The sequence below is a fragment of the Papaver somniferum genome, chromosome 6, assembly GCF_003573695.1.
Source record: "Papaver somniferum cultivar HN1 chromosome 6, ASM357369v1, whole genome shotgun sequence".
Taxonomy (NCBI): Eukaryota; Viridiplantae; Streptophyta; class Magnoliopsida; order Ranunculales; family Papaveraceae; genus Papaver; species Papaver somniferum.
Window position 1 is genome coordinate 42394597 of NC_039363.1, and position 20221 is coordinate 42414817.

At 38.7% G+C, this 20221-nt stretch overlaps 1 protein-coding gene across 1 annotated transcript; it reads left to right on the forward strand.

The window, feature by feature from the left end:
- The first annotated feature begins 12241 nt into the window (after positions 1-12241).
- On the forward strand, positions 12242-15827 carry LOC113290763. Its single transcript, XM_026540345.1, has 7 exons — positions 12242-12796; positions 12886-13040; positions 13191-13384; positions 13489-14347; positions 14463-14568; positions 14665-15310; positions 15658-15827. The coding sequence occupies exons 1-7, from the start codon at positions 12242-12244 to the stop codon at positions 15825-15827; spliced, it is 2685 nt and encodes an 894-aa protein (XP_026396130.1).
- Positions 15828-20221: the final 4394 nt, after the last annotated feature.

Consider the following 20221-nt stretch of genomic DNA (forward strand, 5'->3'; position numbering starts at 1 on the left):
TTTGTTGCGCTTGCGGGTAATCGCGGCCGAGATGGCATGGCCGGGCGTAAAGGCACGGTTTCCACCCTTGGAAAATGGTGAAACCCCGGTGACATCAAAACAAATGTCACGTCCATTCTCCCAGTTATATATCATGAGGTATGCTGGTTTGAGAGGGGTACTCCTATCCGATGTAAGACCCATTGAAGTCTCCTTTCGTGCAGCTACTCCGGCTTTATAACACAGCTCAACAAAGAGATCTTGTACTAAGTCATGGCGGTACTTTAACCCCACTTCACTCGCACAATGAATAGCATGGTCACCGAACCGGTCCATGAGACGTTTACAACATGAGCAAGTGCTATCTTCGGCAAATAAAGGTATTCCTAAGCGATATTACAGCACTGACCTGAATTGCCGCGACCCTAAGGACTGATTAAGTCCTTAGATTGGAATTTCCTTTAGATAGTCTTGGGCATGGGGTTTCTTATTACATTGCCAAGAGATGGTGTCACGCTCAGACATTACAAAAGTAGATGGTATGGCCTTCACGATAGCATCATAATAACTAGTTGCCAGTAAATGCATAGGCTGTGGGGCGACGTCGTTAATGTTGAAAGATGAAGGGGATAAACCACATATACTAATGTACTGATCCAGCGCAGTTTGGAAGTGGGGGCTAAGACCAGGCGTCCCTTGTAGAATCTTGGTCTGTAGATGCTGGGTTTGGAAACAGGAAGCTAGGAATCCATATTGAACCGTGTCTTTCATGGTGTAGACTCCTAAACCACCATATTTTAGTGGGAGTGTGGCAAGGCGCCGTTGTAGTTGACCAAACCCTGCTCCGTCACTCGTGATTAGGTATTGCAGGAACTGCATTAGATGTCTGTCAAAATACTGTTGCTCTGCTTGCATACACTGTGGTCTGGTTGTCCGCATGAATAAGTACAGCTTCGAGACTCCGACGCAATTGCGAAGAAGTAGAAGCTCTGACTGCGGGTCTCTCAGTTTTTTGACACAATCCATCAAATGCAGAGTTTTCTCAACACGAGCTTGAATAACGTTGCTGCAGAATTCGTCATCCATACTCACAGGCCCGCCAAGAAGACGGACACCACAAGTAGGTCTGCCAATCTCAGCTGGGAAGGCTTGTGTACATATTGGGTCGGTTTGTGGCCAAAAAATTTCGGTCTTCTGTATGTTTAACTTCAGACCTTTTGCTGGGCCATCTTCTCTGAGAATCTGTAGAGCTTTGGCTACTTCATTCGTCTCACCAATTAGTGTACCGTCATCTAAGTACCACGCGTTAAGATCCAATTTACATGTTGTAGCTATTTTGCACACCAATGGATGAAGAGCAAGGGAGAATAGTAGAGGTCCAAGGGGATCCCCCTGCTGTATGCCTTGTGCCGAAGTCAGGGTGTGGTCATTGTAATATAGCTTGGCAGGTCGCGCGTAGCATAATTCCACCCACTTGGAAATACTAGTACACTTATCATGAACTTCAGAGATCAAAACGTTACGGTTAACTATGTTAAAATCATTAGTAAAATCAATAAGTAACATAGTCATATTGTCATTGGATCCCTTCATTTCTAGTAACCTGTTCACTGAGTGCAGGATTCCCTCGCCACCACAAGGTGTCCCAACACCGAATTGATGGTTTCCAAGGTATGCAGTCATGTCTTTAAGCACTGCAGACGCTGCCATTTTAGAGCATAAACGACGCCATATCGTACCTACTGCGATTGGACGTATGCCGCCACCAGGTTTGAGCAGAGGGGTTAACGGGGCGCTGGCGACGAATTCACCAAGTGCAAGTGGTCATTGTCCATACAACCACAGATTAACCACGCCGGTAACAGACTGTAAAAGCTCTTCTGCCACAGTACCAGCACTTCCACTCGTTGCATCGAGTAAGTGTTGCGCACGGAGGCCATCTCGACCGCATGATGTGCCCTTCGAAAAGCTCCTTAAATCCTTAACAACATCCTGGACATCGACTGCTATGGCCGCAGTAGAAGGATTGCCAGTAGGAATGACAGGAGGCCGTGAGTATGGATGTTTTTGTTGCAACTCGTGGAGAGTGTCTGGGGTGGCAGGAGCAACACCACCAGAAGATAGGATTCCTATCGCATCCGTATAATGTCCTTCATTCAACTTCTTCTGGCAGGCTTCTACGTTGGTCTTAACTTTCTTCTGTTGCTGTGGCTTTTTACCAGACTGCTGTCGTTGTTCATTCTGACGAGCCAATTCCAGCAGACGTTGTACAATGTTAACAAATCCGTTCGGTTTCCCCCACTCAACTAATGATTGGTTAATGGTTGCAATCTGTAGCTTTTTCCGTGTACAAGAGCGTGCTTCACTAGCATTGTTAGGCACATAGAGGTTTAGAGTACATACCGGTAACAGCAAAAGGTGCAGCCAAAGATGTAGTTCTGTGGGTTTTGCAATCACATTGTCCAGTGTGGAATTCAATACCCTGGAAAAATTTAATCGACACGGCGGAGGAATACTGGATGTTGCAGTAATATTTTTCTGATAAACTAAGTCGAGAAGTTCCAATGAAAGTCTTAGTTGGTCATCAGAAATGTCAGCGTGATTGCTCTCCGCTGCGAAATCAGTCTGTGGTTTGTTGATGCCATGTATAAGAAAGTCTGCAGACCTACCATTGAATGGTCCTGATAGGATGTTACCACCATGAGGACAGCATGGGCGCTTCCATGATTGTACTTTCATACAATCACAGCACAGCCACATCTCCATGAGAGTTAGAAGGCGTTCCCAGGCTTGATAAAAAACTAGTTGAGTACCAATCCTCTCTTTGCAGACTATTAACCTATCTTGAGTAGGCCAATGATGATCTTTGATGTGCCGCAGAATGGAAGTTTTTGCATACCCTCGACCGTTGTAACCATCCTGGCAATCGTCGAAGTGTTTGAATGGGCAGTGAGCCATTGTATCGTCCATAGGAATCTGTTGGTTATGGTACCTTTCATTGTCTCCTTCCTCATAACCTGATGAAAGATCTTGGGAAGACGATCGCCTGGTTCGAGGCATTGTAGAACCAAGGGAACTGCAATAACTGGTTTTCGAGATTTAGGGCAAAGGTGGATGACCAACACTAACCTAGATCAAACGATAGGTAAAAAGGTGGGGAATTCAGAGATTCACAGTGTGAGAAGATCTGAATACGTTAGGTTGATGAAAATTGCGTAATAATAAGAATATGTAACTCAGGTTTTCAATCGCCTGGGTTATTATTATTATTATTACTTTTATTCAATAAAAGAATTTACATGGGGTTGGTTGGGAGCCTAGCAACAAGTTGTGCCCCAACTCCTTTTTGAATAACTAAACTTATCCTATGAAAAATAAAACTGCCTATCTTAGAATTAGCATCATAATTGGTTAAGCAATTTCTTAACCGGTTCAAAAAAGCAATAAAATCATCTCCTAATTCACCTAAAGTAGAAAAGGCTAAAACCCCAAAACTGTAGCCATGAGATGTGCAAGTGTCCAAGTATTTGGCACACTTGTGATGGATAGCCGTAGAAATAGCATGTCCCGGAACAAAGCTACGAAGTCCACCACCTGTGAAGGGCGAAACCCCTGTAACGTCAAGGCAAGTGTCTTGACCGTTCTCCCAGTTGTGTACAAGAATGTCAGCTGGTTTTAAACCATTACCATCCGCCAAAAATCCCAAAGAAGCCTCTTTTCTAGCAGCTCCACCAGCCTTGTTGCATATGTCCATGGCCACATCACGAACCAGATCATGTCTGAATTTGAGGAGGACTTCATTCGCACAATGGATGGCATGATCACCAAATGTATCCATACTATGACTGCAACATGGGCACACACTATTCTCAGGAAAAAGGGGCACGCCAAGGCGGTATTGGATTACAACCCTAAACTGTCTCGGTCCAATAGTTTGATTGAGCCCGCAATAGGAATCGCCTTTAAAAAATCCATCGCATGAGCCATCTTGTTGCTCTGCCAAAGAACTGCATCTCTTGCAGACATTGCAAACCTGGTAGGTAATTCTCTCTTAACAACATCAAAGTAACGAACTGCCAATGATCTCATGGGGTATGGGGCAATGTCTTTGATGCTGAAAGTAGAAGAAGTAAGGCCACAAGATTGCATATACCTGTTGAGGGCTGACGTAAACTGATGGCTGGGAGAAGAAATGTCTGTAGAATGTAAGATAGTACCTTGTAAGCTCTGAGTTTGGACACAAGACGCAAGATAGCAATATTGACTTGTATCTGCCATGGTGTAAACTCCCAACCCGCCATCCTTAATGGGTAGTGTAGCTAGCCGTCGCTGAAGAGGACCGAACCCAGGACCATCCCATGTGACTAAATATTGTAAGTACTAAAACAAGTGGTGATCAAAGTGATTGGCAGCAGCATGAAGGACTCGAGGGTCAGTGGTGCCCATGGTAAAGTAGAGTTTGGACACACCAGTACAGTTGCGTACAAGTAAAAGCTCAGATTACGGATCTTTTAACTTCCTCACAGAGTCCATAAGTTGTATAGTTTTATTGACTCTGGACATTACCAAATCACTGCAATAGTGAGTATCCAGGCTAACAGGTCCACCAAGTAACTTAACACCTCCCTTGGCTCTGCCAATATTACTCGGAAACACCCCATCTATAAAACTCCTAGGGTCTGACGAAGACCAAAATACCTCAGATTTATTGATGTTCAAAAACAAACCCCTGGCACCACCATCATTTTGTATTATACTGAGTGCCTTAGAAACCTCCATTGTGTCCCCAATTACAGTACCATCATCAAGGTACCAGGCATGTAAGTCCAGAGAGAATTGAGAAGCAATTTTACAGACAAGAGGATGTAATGTTAAAGCAAAAAGCAGAGGACCAAGGGGGTCCCCTTGCTGAACCCCTTGAGCAGAAGATAAAATAGAATCACTGTAATACAGTCTTGCTGGTTTAGCATAACAGAACTCAACCCATTTTGATATACTGGGGAATTTACTCCTCACTTCTCTAATAAGGCATGTCCTATTAACTAAGTTGAAGGCATTCTTAAAATCTACAAGTAACATAGTTAGGTTAGATTGAGTACCTTTCAATTCAAGAAGTATGTTTGCTGAATGCATGATTCCTTCTCCTCCACATTGGATACCTACTCCAAACTGGTGGTTACCCAGGTATGCAATCATGGCCTGGCTCACTGAACTTGCTGCAAGCTTAGAGCACAACCGTCTCCAGATGGTACCAATTGCAATTGGCCTGATACCCCCATCAGGTTTAAGGAGTGGTGTAAGAGGAGCACTAGAAATATAATCCCATAAAACAGAAGGACATTTACCAGAGAGCCATAAGTTTACAACACCTGAAATTGAATTGAGCAAATTTTTAGAAACCGCAGCTGCTAACCCACTTAGAGAATCCAAAAGGTGTTGTGCTCTAAGTCCATCTCTGCCACATGAAGTACCCTTGGGGAAGCTCCGGATGGCAGTCAAAACATCTTTGACACCAACAGACACAGGTGCAACATCAATATTATCTGGAAGTATGATGGGAGGAGGAGCATAAGGGTTTTTCAGTTGAAGCTGATGTAGTGTGTTAGGATTATATGGTGCCACACCATTAGAAGAGAGGATCCTAATAGCAGCTTTATAGTGCCCATACCTGAGTTTCTTTTTGCAAGCTTCAATGTCAGGCTTTTGCTTCTTCTTGCTAAGTTTCCTACTACTCTGAATCTCCTTGTTAGTCTCCAATAATTGTTGTACCAATGTGATGCAGCCATTTGGCTCTCTCCACTTATCCAGGGCCTAGTTGATTGAAGCTGTTTGTATCCTTCTCCTAGGGTCTGATCTCTCCTCCATAGAGCTCTTTGGTACATAAATATTGAGAGTGCATGTGGGGAGCAGAAGCAACTGCAACCATGAAGCTAAATCATTAGGTTGGAACAAAACTTTATCAAGAGAAGCCTTTAAAGTTCTAGAAAAGTTGATCCTGCATAATGGTGAAATGTTTGATATAGTAGCAATCTGTTTCTGAAACACCAAGTCCAGCAAATTAACAGAAAGACACAAAGAATTATCAACACTACTTGTAGGTATGTCCAAGTTGGTATTGGTGTCACATGTAGCGGAAGTAGGTTTGTCAACACCATATAAAAGGAAATCAACACTTCTACCGTTAAATGGACCTTTTATAACAATACTACCTCCATGATCACGACACGATCGTTTCCATGAGTACCAACGCATACAAAGAAAGCATAGCCACATCTGCAGTTATTTCAACAATCATTCCAAAGACCTGTAAACATAAGCCATAGCATGAATTCTTTCCCTACATATAGAAATACCATTCTCAATAGATAAATGTCTATACTTTATATGCTTAAGAATAGAGGTATTAGCATAACCTCTCCCACTTACACCATCATGACAATATTCAAAGTGCTTGTAAGGGAAGTGACATGCTGCATCACCAACAAATTCATTGTCATTACATGGAGGTTGCACATAAGGACTTGAAGAAGCCTCTGTTGAAGAAGAATCCAAAGAACCAACTCCTGAATAGTTAGGCATACTTGCTGATGGAGTAATACTACCAGATGATGATCTGGTTGTCGGCATTTCACAATAGCCACACAAACAAGTTCACAAAAGAGAGAACTAAAAGGGCAATTAGGATTCAAGGAATGGGAAATTCAGAGTTCAAATTAGGTAAATAAACCTAATCGAAAACTTAAAATACCATTCGTTAAAACACTAATTATAACAAAACCCAAACCTTCACACCCCAAAACTTCAAAGTTGCACTACTGAGGATCGAGAGCTAGATGATCAGACTTTTCCCTTACAATCAAACCACACAATTACACACATAACAGTTCTAATTTTAAAATTCCTATACCACTGAACAAGCACAAATGCTGAAACTACTCACCTTGCACCACAAATGATTGAGAGCTACTTGATTAACTTCTTGCAATCTTGAATTTCACTGAAAAACCTCTTCTAATCAAAACGAACATCAAACAAAACAACCCCAGGACAAGAATAGAAGAAAGAAGAAAACCAACAAAACCCTCAAATTTCTAACGACGAAAGAATCCTCTACAAGAATTAAATCCCTAATTCAAAAAGAATTAAAGAACTGAGGAAGGAGAACTAGTTGATTTACTAGTAGCCAAAACCACGAAACCCACCACGAAATCACCTTCAAAAACACCAACTATCAATCTGAACAAAGAAACCCCTCCCCTCTTTCACGGAAACACCACTTACAATCAAAACAAAACCTAATCAATACAAACCCTTGATTCAACTAACTCTCACACTACAACTGAAATTCGAATCGACCAAAACCCTAATTAAATTTACAAAAAAGAAGTAATCTTCAAACTGTTGGAATCAGTCGATAAAGAATGAAAAACGAGAGAGGAAAAACAACTTCGGTAAGCTCTAACAAGTATTACATTAATTAGAAAGATCAAGGTTACATGAAACTAGTTGGAAACCTAACTATTATTATTATTATTATTATTTTATTTTATTTTTTTATTTTTTATTTTTTTTTTTTAAAAATTCCATTAATGGGAGAACGATGATTACATGAAACTAGTTTGGAAGCCTAACAAGCTAGGCTCCAACGACATACTACTACATTAATTGAACAGGTTGTTGTGCTAGCCTACCAGCGGGCCTCATGGGTAACCTTGCCAAGGGGAGCCGAAACGTCGGACTGGGGGGCGAGATTGTGGCACAAGGGGGGCAAGCTAACAACACCTTCCATGTTAATTCCTGCAATGTTACGCCATCGAATACTCGAACCTAGGACCTCCTGTAACGCATCACCTTTGGAGAACGGGGTTGACCAGCTGAGCTAGGGCCCGTTATTATAAGAGATGGTGGGTAGCCTAGCAACAAGTTGGGCACCAACACCTTTTTGAATAACGATCTCTAACCTATGAAAAAGAGAATTGCCTATCTTGAAGTTGGCATCACGTCCTTCCATGCAATTCCTTAATCTCTTCAGGAAAGTTAAGAAACCCATTATAAGCATTTGTAATTAAGTGTCTTAGAAGTACTTTTCTTCCCGACGAAGTCTAGTACTTCTTCGAAGAGGCTCGAGGATCTAACTTCACTGCTTTTATTATTATTATTATTATTATTATTATTATTATTATTATTATTATTATTATTATTATTATTCTTATTTTGCATAGGTTCATCGTTCCTTCGTGTTTTGGAATGCTCGTTCGTGCATTCAGGTGCTCGTTAGTGCATTATTGTTGAATACACTTGCACCATTTTGGTCGGGGCTTACTCGATAGCGGCTCAGATGACCGTACGTTGAATATTATCACTAACCCATGTAATTCTGCTGGGAAGAACCACGAATTGAAGTAACGAAATATTATGAAGAACGTAGAATATTTCTGAATATTTAGTTAATGAATCCAAGGATTAGAGATAATAAATTGATGGCTCTATACTAGAAGGCATGCTGTCTAGGAGCATTGATTATCTGAGAATTGAGTAATACGAGCTTGTTGAAGCGTCATATTTTTTTTATATAGTCAGAGAAAACATTGTTACATCCTGAAGACGTTGTTGCTCTATACTAGCAGGAAAGTTGTCTAGGAGCCGTCCAATCTTTTGGTTCTATATAAAAATAATTACTGGAATTGCTCAGTATTCATGAGATATGCCGTTGCCTCAGCTGAGAGACTATACATCTACGTATACTCTGAGAGACAATATTCTCAGACAGAGATTCTTGTGGCATGAGCTTTCATACTTCGATGAGAGACATGAGCCTCAATACTCATATGATTGCTGGATCAGGAGTATGTATAATTATGGTTTTATGATTTTATCCTTTGTCGAAAATCCACCATATACAACTACCATTGAAACAAATGATGAACATAGAAGAGTGAAATTCAATTTTGAGATTATGAATGATGTGTGTATGAGAATACGAATTGTTGTTGGGAAGGAGTTGTGTGTGGCCTCCAATATACAGCCAATGCCTAGGATTTACCAGTTTGCAGAAAGCACGGAAGGTGTTCGTAGAAATGCCTGACCGACTAGTCTTTCACAACAAGTTCAGTTCCGCTGAAGCAGTTCTGCTTTGTCACTGAACCAGTGCCCATGCCAAGTTTAGCCGAAGCTAACCATGCTCTCAAGGGTTGTGTTCAACTAGTCAGGACAGAATTTTAAGTTTACAAAGACACAAACTTTATGCGTCGATTTGATATATTTTTGGGTCTCGCTTTGTGATTGGAAAATAGGGAAGAAAGGTGGGTTACAACTGCTATCCATGGGACCGATAGGTCTGTACCAAAGGGTTGGATACGGTTCAGAGACTGAGATGAACGTAGAGAAGGGAATTCAAGTTACAGATACAAGTATTTTCCTGGCTGACAAGAAAGGAAACTCAGGGATGTTGTTGTTGCCGTTTGATTGATGCAAGAAAGGGTGAGGATTAAAGACAGAATTTGGAAGTTGCGAAGAAAGAGGAGTTGGGTTTCAATCCGATTCGAATTCACAAGACTTGAAGAGATATAAAAGGGGTTAAACCTAAAAGTTACAGAGGGCCCATACCCCAGACCTCTCGCGATTGTTTTCATCTCAACAGAAAGCTCATCTCCAAACCTTATCACCATCTAATTCTTTTAAAAATCTAAGTCATATGAGTCCCCACGTTGAACGGTGGGAATACCCCCCCTTCTCCTTCAATGGTGACCCTCACCCATTCTTAAAATTGCTCCATTCCACTTTTCCTCAAACTAGAGAAAAATGGGGTTTTTTTCACAAAATAAAGAAATTTGTTTATTCAACGTGGGATAATTTCCTGAGGATCGGGAGACAAACCGAGTTAACTCAGTCTCTGTTTTCTTTTTCCTAAAATGTTCAAACTAGAAATCTATAACATCTAATCATAGGATTTTGGTTTCTTGTATTCATTCTTTTTCCTTTTAATTAGTTTTATTTTACAGTATCATTAATTTCTAATCCATTCGTGTTTCTTTTGATGGCTTTCTAATTCTTTTATGTTTCCCCTTCATGTGATTGATATTTTGATTATTCTCTAATGGCTTTTGCCTTTTTTGTTGTTGTGATCATAGCTTTTGCTGAGTATATTAACAAGCTTTTGCTTAAGGGATCAAATATGAATGGAATCATTGTTTTTGCTAATGGTGCTGTGTTGATGAAGTCTTGGATCGGTTTCAACTCTGTAGATCCGGGTAGTAACTCATCCCGCCCTTCAATTTTTTCAAAAAAAATTAAAACCCACAAAGTCAGCTGCCTGTAGTTAATTTGTTTACTTATTTTACTTCTACCATCTAATGTTTCCAGCTATTGGTCTACCCATCCTAAGGAAAATTCTAAATATTCTTGTTACCTTACTTATCAGCCTAGAAATCATCCGCAATTACACAATAATATTAGCTATAATCAAGCATATCTTCTCAATACTATTATTGGCTATTCTTATAGCCCTAGCCTTCATAATATCTCCCTTATCAATCTTTTTCTCTGTGAAATTTCTTATTATTATTGTGAGAATTACTTTTACTAAAAGCACAATGATATGGATGAAACTCAATCTAACCATGTTGTGGATTTAGTCAATAAGTTCAAGCAAGATACACTTGATTTGGGAGATGTCAATGAAGTTGTCGCTATCAAAAACAATAACATTGAAGAAGAATATAAGGAAGAATGGGAAGCCAGTGCAATTGGAAAAATCATCATTGAAGGAAGAATGAGTTATGACATGGTTGAACAGGGCATCACTTTCACTTGGACTTTTCTCACCTTGGAGAATCTAAGAATAATAGAGGTTGAACCAAACTTAATGATTTTCAAATTAAATCAATGGGATATTATCAATAAAGTAATTGATGAACGGCCTTGGAGTATAAACAAGCATTTACTGGTTATTCATGACTATATCCCAGGAATGGTTTACACAGAGAAGCATTGGGGTTTTCAGCATTTTTGGATTCAGCTGAAATACTTATTACCAGAGCATATGAATGTCACCTCAGTCACAAAAATCGGCCAGGTCATGGGTGAAGTTGTAGCCATATAACCAAAAGATGTTATCCCTATTGGTGGAATTCCTGTGAAGGTTTGTGTCAATGTCGATCTTTCAATGCCTCTAAGAAGGGGCGAAAAATGTTCTACTAATGCAGGAGTTACTAAGTGGCAACAATTTTTCTTTAAGCGTCAACCCAAAAGCATATGCACTGAGTGTTATTTAATCAATCACTCAAAAGTTGTTTGCAAGGATGCTGCAATTTTCTTGAAGAAAGCACATGAGAATCCTTATTTTGTTGGAAAGGTTAATAACATCCGTAAGAACATATCAGTTGTAGCTGTTAATAACAACGTTGTCTCTATTAAGACTCCTGCACTAAAGAAGAATCATAATAAGTTTGTTAAATCGAATGTCTTTATCCCTCCAAAAGATGGAGAAATTATCAACTTGGACTCCTTGATCAAAGATGAACAAGCACCCACTGAATAAGATAGCAGACTAGGAAAGCGACACAGGGTTGATGAAGATACATCCAATATTCCTCTTTCATCCGAGACTTCGTCACACAGCAGTGTTATGATTCCATTCTCTGCCCCAACAATTGCTCAAGTGATCACAACTGGAGATAGTGAGATGTCACTTCCACACAAGGGGGATTAGGTTTTAATCTTATTCTTCTCGATCATTATTTTTTTGTTGATTTCTCAACTTAATTTTTTTATTTCACGTAGGTTTTTGGTTTCAATATCTGCATTTATTAGTCTTTTTCTGACCCTTACTAGTTTTAGAAATCACTTCCATTATCTTAGTTTTTTCCCGTTTCATTTGTGTGCATGCATTTATTGCCATAATAGGGGTTACGTAAAATTTTCATATTGTTTTGGTGATAGGTTTTCGTTTAGGTTCTCTTTTATTTTTCTTCTTTTAACCTACAATCTCTTTCCAAATCGCAATATAAAACTAATATCTTGGAATTTTCAAGGTATTAAGACCACTGCTACCAGAGATCATCTGTCTGATCTAATTAGATCTCAAAACCCAGATATAATCTTTCTTTGTGAAACTAAAATTCCTAAAAATAAAAGTCGTCCACTCATATCCCATTTTCAATATCCTAATCAAGCTTTTATTGAACCTATAGGACTATCTGGTGGTTTACTCATTCTTTGGAAAGATGGTTTCACTTGTGAGATTTGTGATTCTAGATACAACATGTTTAATCTTATTGTTCAACATGATCCTAGTCTCCCTGAATACTTGCTCACTTGTATGTATGGTTACCCTGACTTTGATAGGAAACAAGAACAATGGAATTATACTGAACAAATAAGTAGAAACCATAATGGTCATTGGATCCTAATTGGTGACTTAAATTTTCATTTTTATGATGACAACACTAGAATATCCTCCTCTTCTGATGGGTTTTTCAATAACATTGTCAACATTTATGGTTTAGAGGATATTGGTTATGAAGGGAAAGATTACACTTGGTCTAATAACAACTTAGGAACTGGGATTAGAAGGTCTAGGATTGACATGGCATTTGGAAATTTTAATTGGAATCTAAGCTACCCTAATTTTAAAGTTATGCACTTAACTCAAGTTGGGAGCGACCACACCCCTATAATGCTTTTATCTGATGCTAGTGTTCCTAATTGTTGGAAGCCATTTAAGTTTTTCCTTACTTGGTTAAAAGATGCCACTTGCACTTCTGTCATTGAAAAAGCTTGGAGCATAGACATCACAGGTTCTCCAGGGTATCAACTTGTTAATAGCTTCATTCAGTCAGAAAAGAGATTTCTTTATGGAACAAGAATCACTTTGGTAACATCCATCAAAAAGTGGATGATTTGCAGCAACAACTTGATGTTTTACAAGCTCAACCTCCAACAGATGATAACCATAATCATATTCTAAGTATCAACAAGGAGCTTCAGAAGTGGCATAAGAATAAGATTCATCTTCAAAAATCCAGAGATCAGTTTATTAAAGATATGGACAATAACAACAAGTATTTTCATACTAAAATCAACAAAAGAAGAAGGAGGAACAACATTGATTCTCTGCAGGATCATAACAACAATTGGCTTCACACAACACAAGAAATTTAAGCTCACCTTACATATCATTTTAAGGAGATAAGTACTTCAATTTCTGTCAGTCTCAATGAAGAACTTTTCATGATACTTCCTTCTATTATTACAAATGAAGATAATATTCAACTCACAGCTATCCCTTCACACCAAGAGATCCATGATACTCTTAAAAGTATGGAAAACTGGAGTGCACCAGGTCCAGAAGGTTTTCAGGCAGGATTTTACAAGAGCCAGTTGAACATTGTTGGAGATGATGTCTGTCAGATGGTTATAAGGTTTTTTCAAACAAAGCATATCCTAAGACAAATTAACAAAACCTATATTTCACTTATCCTTAAGAAGAAAAGCCTTATTGTTCTGCAGATTACAGGCCAATTGGGCTTTGTAATACCTCTTATAAGATAATATCAAAACTCATTGTTCAAAGACTCAAACCCTTAATGAAGAAAATCATTTCTCCTTATCAAGTAACATATATCTCTGGAAGGCTCATAAGTGACAATATTGTCATTGCTCAAGAGATAATACATTCTATGAAGAAGAAAAGAGGGCAAATTGGATGGATGGCTTTAAAGTTGGACATGTCTAAAACCGTTGACAGACTTGAGTGGGATTTCTTGATTAAAGTTCTCAAGTATTTTGGATTCTCTGATGATTTATGTGCTCTTATTTACCAATGTATTAGCACTACCTCTCTTTCTGTCATGCTTAATGGATCTCTTTGTGAAGAATTTCAACCAACAAGAGGGATCAGAAAAGGTGATCCTTTGTCACCTTATTTATTCATTCTTGCAATGGAATTTTTGTCTAGACATATCTCCACTGCACAGCAGAATAACTCCATAAAAGGAATTAAAGTGGATGTTGGTTCTCCAGCCACTAATCATCTGCTCTTTGCAGATGACTGCTTGATTTTCACTCGAGCAAATATTACTTCAGCTAATAATCTTTTGGATCTTCTTCACAACTTCAGCACTCAGTCAGGTCAGGTAATAATAAACTTTGATAAGTCTTCCATACATTTCAGCAAGAAAAATAATCTTGAATTGGTTGATTTAATCACTCAGCTAACGGGAGTCAAGCCTATGAGTTCTAAAGAAAAATACCTTGGTTCTCCACTGCTACTGGTTCACTCAAAGCAAGAGGCTTTTAAAGATATTGAAGACAATTTCATGAGTAAATACTCCACTTGGTCCTGTACTTCTCTTACTCAAGCTGGCAGGTCTACCATGATCAAACATGTTCTCAACTCAGTACCGATTTATCAAATGGGTACTTTCAAATTACCTACACAGCTCATCAACAAGTTAACCATTCTGGGGTCATAATTCTAATAGGGGCTCCAATCTAATAGCTTGGCACAAAGTTTGTATCCCTAAAGAATTAGGTGGTTTAGCCTTTAGAGATCTTGAGAAGCTAAATTTGGCTCTTCTTACAAAGATGGCATGGAGATTGTGCAACGAAAATGATGCTCTCTGGACTAACATCACGGGAAGCAAATACTTTAAAAATGGTGATATTATACACTAAGATTTGAAGGCTGGAAATGGCTCATATACTTGGAATGGAATTGTCAAAGGCATTCAGGTGGTACAACAAAATTACTTCATGGAAGTTAATAATGGTACGACAACCAAAATTTGGTTATATAGATGGATTCCAGGCATGATTTCTCCTTCTGTACCAATCAATGATTTCTTCAGATTTTATCAGAATGTTGAAGAGCTTATACTTCCTGAAACTGATATATGGAATGTTGATTTGCTCTACAAACTCTTTGACAACAATATTGTTCAGAAAATTATGAGCATTTTTCTTGATACTTTAAAAGAAGATACAATGCTTTGGATGCCAGCAAAAGATGGTAAGTTTTCTGTGAAAAATACATACAAGAAACTTACAATGACTACTTCAGGTGTTCAAGTTAATGGCAGAGATATCCAAAACAAGGTCTGGAGATCACTGTGGAAAACAAATACTGCGCACAGAACTAAACTGTTTGCTTGGAAATGCATCAGAGATCTGCATAATACCAGATATAAATTGTCCATCTATAATGAGCACATTGCTCCTCATTGTACTATCTGTGGAGGGAGTGCAGAAACCATAGAACATCTAATCTTTGAATGTGATCATGCAAAGAAAATCTGGAGGCTTTCAAGTGTAGATATTGAAGCAGTTCACAGTATTCATTATATTGTCAGAATGGGTAGAAAGCTGGTTCTTAAATGACATCATATATAAAGATAAATCTAAACTCTATAGTTTGATGGTTACCACTTTGGGTTATTTGGAAGGACAAGTGTGATGCAGTTTTTCAGGGAGTATCTCTCAAACCTGTTAGCTCCATGCATAAAATAATTTATCATCTGCATTCTCACTTACATGAACCTTTAACCAACAACATTAATCTGAATGTCAGTTTAACCTCTCAATGAAAACCACCACGACATGATATTCTTAAGCTTAATGTAGATGCCTCCTTCTGTCATAATACTAAAACACTTGGAACTGGTGTTGTTTTGCGCACAGGTACAGGAAGCTGTGAAGGAATCAAAGAAAGCTTCTCAAATGGAGTTTTGAGCCCAGAAGCTGGGGAGTGCATGGCCATACGTGAAGCTTTAACATGGGCAAATGATAAAAAGATCTTGAGGATTCACATTGAAGCTGATGCACAACTAGTTATCCTTTTTTTTATATAGGAAAGGCTTAGGCCTGGAAAGGCACTAAGAGGCAGTACATATGAGTTGCATTGCAACAGCTTTGGATGTACCACCCAATCTGCCAACGTTATTCTTATAAAGAAGGGATAAGTTAAATTCCTACATGTTTTGACTACGAGTAATAATACTAAGATTTAATAAAAAAGATATGGGATTTATGGCCATATTTGTACTAGTGTCTTCTTGACTTTGTCCCGCTTCATAGTATGTGAGATGAAATCTTCCTTGAGCAGCTTGATTGTAGAGTAGTTTGAAACGATCTAGAATGTCCATTGATTCAGCAGATATTGCAATGTTTGTGTGCTGCATCTCTTTGGCCCACTGGAAAGCTAGGTCAGCGCCTCCTGTGACTTCCCCTTCTCCATAGTGTCCTGGATGTCCTCTAGAGCCAATGATGTTTCCTGCAAAATATGTCATAGTTAAGGCAGTGTAACAAATAAAGTTCTCAGGATCTTGAATAGTACAGATACTGATATGTTTCCAAAATCTTGTTTCTACATTCCAGGTGTAATGTGCATGAGTATTGTTAGATTCCTATGGTAAGAGAGGGAAGTTCTTCAAGATATGATTTGGCACTGCATGAATTCTATTATGGTTGCACAAATGTTTCCTTATTCTGAGGGTGATTACTCCCACATTAGGATGGATTTTTTAAATATAAAATCACATCTAGCTTTCCAAATGTACCAACATGTGGTGGCATAGATGTTGCAATCAGTGTTTCCTAGTTGAAACAAGGAGTTCATCCACTCAATGAGATAGTATTGTTATCAAAGAGAGTATGGGAGGTGCCAAGAATTTCCTGCCAAACTGAAGCAGCAGTAGTGCAATTTAGGAACATGTGAGACATGGTTTATTCTTCTCCACTATTGCAGACAGTGCATAATGGATTGATGTAATGAAGTATGCTAGTTGTCTTGGCATTTGTGGGAAGAATTCCATGTGCACATTTCCAAATAAAGTTTTTGATTACTGGAGCCACCTCCATGTTCCAAATGGTTTCCCAATTGCCAGCTGGGGTGTCATTTCTGTAGATTTGATCAATTTTTGCCTGGTAAAGGTCCTTGACAGAAAAAACTCTTGTGTTGTTGATGTTCCAAATTATTCTGTCTTCTTCATTTGGGTGTGTCTGTAGAGTAAGAATAATAGCAGCTTCCTCCCTGCTGAAGATGTTAGAAATTTGAGCTTCATCCCAATTTCCATCTGGAAGAATCAAGGCTTCTAACTTATATATATAATGAGGGCAGTGATGAGGTTTTTGAAGTTTTGTTGTGGAGTTTGGTATCTTTCCAAATTTGGATCCTTCTGCCATTTCCAATCTTCCAGGAGCAGTGTTGTTGTACGTTGCTTATACCTTCTAGTATTCCTTTCCATATACAAGAGTCCCCATCCTTGGATTTAGTGTTCATGCTGAGAACATTTCTGCCTAGAAGATATCTGGCATCCATGAGTTTATACCATAAAGAATCTTTATCTTGCTTAAATCTCCATCCAATTTTTGTTCATGGAGCTGTTAAATAATTCCATAATCATGAATCCTAGACCTCTCAGATCTTTTGGCTTGCAAACTTCTGTCCAAGCCTTAGGGTAATAACCAGAAGGATTCTTTATGTTCTTACCCCAGAAGAAGTCTCTTTAGAGATTATTAATGTCTTTGCAAGTTTTCTTAGGCACCTTAAAGCAGTTCATTAGGTAAATGCAAGCTGAAGTGGTGACAGATTTGATGATTACCTTTCTGCCAGCAGGGTTAAGAGGTGTATGTTTCCAACCTGTGAGTCTCAGCTTCAATTTGTCTACTCCAGGCTTGAAAGAGTTGATTTTGCTTCTATGTGTGAATAAAGGAGATCCTAGGTATTTATCATTGAGCTGAAGAACTTGAACTCCCATAACATTTCTAATTTGATGAATGAGCTCTGGGTTGGTGTTTTTGCTGAAAAAGACTCCAGATTTATGGAAGTTGATAAGCTGCCCAGAAGTATTTCCAAAAGTCTGCAGGAGCTGCATAATATTTTCCGCTTCTATTTTATTTGCCTTGCAGAAGATCATGCAAATATGAGATGACTGATAGAGGGTGCTTCCTTGCAGATCTTTATTCCATGAATTGGCCTATCTCCTCGGCATGCAGTAAAGTTCTTGAAAGGGATTCCATGCAGAATAAGAACAGGTAGGGAGATAGAGGATCACCTTGCCTTAGTCCTCTAGAGGGTTTGAAGAATTTGTCAGGAGAACCATTGATGAGAACAGCTGATATGGTGGTTGATATGCATTGATAAATATTATTGCACCATAGGTCATCAAAGCCAAGTTTCTTCATAATTGTTATCAAAAAAAACCAGTCCACTCTGTCAAAGGCCTTGGCCATATCAATTTTTATTCCCATAGTACCAGAATTACCTTTTTTTCCTCTATTAGATCTCATGGTGTGTATAATTTCATGAGAAATAGTTATAGTGTCATGTATTTGCCTCCCAGAAATAAATGCTGATTAATAGGGGGATATGATTTTGTTTTGTAATGGCTTCATTCTTTGAGCTAAGAGTTTAGAGATGATTTTTTAGGTGGTGTTACAGAGGCTGATAAGTCTGAAATAGCCAGGGGAAGTTGGGTTTCAATCTTGGGGATGATGGCTATGAAGGTGGCATTCATCTCTTTTAGCAAGTGCCCAGAGAGGAAGAAGTTTTGAACCATTGAGACAATATCATTACCTATAATATCCCAGTTGATTTTAAAGAAGTTTGGTGGAAAACCATCTGGACCTGAGGCTTTGTCATTTGCCATACTGAATAAGATGGCCTTAATTTCTTCAGGTTCTGGTCTTATGTTGAGGGTGATATTATCATCAGGAGTTATGGTTGAGGGGATGAGATTGATTATTTCAGAAGAAGGTTTGATAGTTTCAGCTGTTTCCATATGAGAAAAATGGTTGGTAAAGCAGTCCGTTACCTCCTGTTGTTCTGTGATCCAACTACCTTCTTCAGTTTGAATTGTTTCAATTTTATTCCTTCTTGCTCTACTTTTTGTGGATCTGTGGAAGTAGCTTGTGTTTTGATCCCCCAGATTGATAAGTTGATCCCTGCTCTTAGTTTTCCAGAATTTCTCTTCAATGTCATGCCAGTTTTTGAGTTGCTTTCTTCCATCAGCTAGAGCTTGTCATCTGTCAGTTCTAAAGTAGTAAGTACGTAACCAAGTTAAGTGTTGCTTGCACTCTTCAATGTTGGTTTTGATATTTCCATACACTTCCTTGTTCCAAACTTTGATTTGTAATTTGATGTCTTTAAGCTTTCTGGCAATTGAGAAAGCACTTGATCCTGGGGTGACCTTGTTCCAGCATTCAGCAATAATTTTACTGCAATCAGCATGATCTATCCAAGGACCAAAAAATTTGAATGGTATCTTACCGTTCTTCCAGTGGGGATTAGAATTTAACAGAATTGGGTGATGGTCAGAACCAATGGCTAGCATATTTGTGATAGTAGTGTTTGGGAAAATATCCAACCAACTATCATTAGCTAGACCTCTATCCAATCTTTGCTCAGTTAAAGCAGGACCTTTTCTCTTGTTTGACCAAGTGAAAGGGCAGCCAGAGAAACCAAGGTCAATGAGATCTAAATTTTGAACTTTTTCATTGAATATAGAGGCTTCATTTGCATCAATGGGATGGGAACTGAACTTTTCTGTATCATGAAGAATGAAGTTGAAGTCTCCAGTGACCAGCCAAGGCAGTTTGTGAGAGATAGCAGTTTTCTTAAGGGTTTCCAAGAGTTTAACTTGGATTGAGTGTCATTAGGATTACCATAGTAACCTGTGAATAACCAAGGAGGTCTTTTGGCACTTCTGATGACAGCATTAATGTGGTTTATAGACTAATATAAGACTTCCAGGTTTAGATTGCTTTTCCATAATAAGGCTAAACTACCTGCAGTGCCACTAGCCCCACCTGGGTTAACATACCAGAAGTTGTTGACTCCTAAGTCATGTAAAGTTTTCTTGAGTTTATCATGCTTTTGCCTAGTTTCAGACAAGAATATTATGTCAGGGTTTAATTTATTAAGCATTTCATTGAGGTATCTTTTAGCATCCCTAGTGCCCAATCCTTGACAATTACATGCTAAGGAAGTGAAGAATTGCCAAAAATATGACACTGCTGGATACTTAGAGGTAGGCCTTCTAATAATTCTATCATAATGCTTATGAATCAAAAATACAAAAAGTAAATTAAGAAGATGGTTAGAATAGTGCATGACATGCTGGATATGGCAAGCTACTAAGCTGTAAAACAAAGTTGTGTTGGGTTTTAAAGATGGTTTTTTTGTTGTTAAATAATTGTGCCTGCTATCAGAATTGTTTCTTGAGACAATTTTGCTATGATTTCC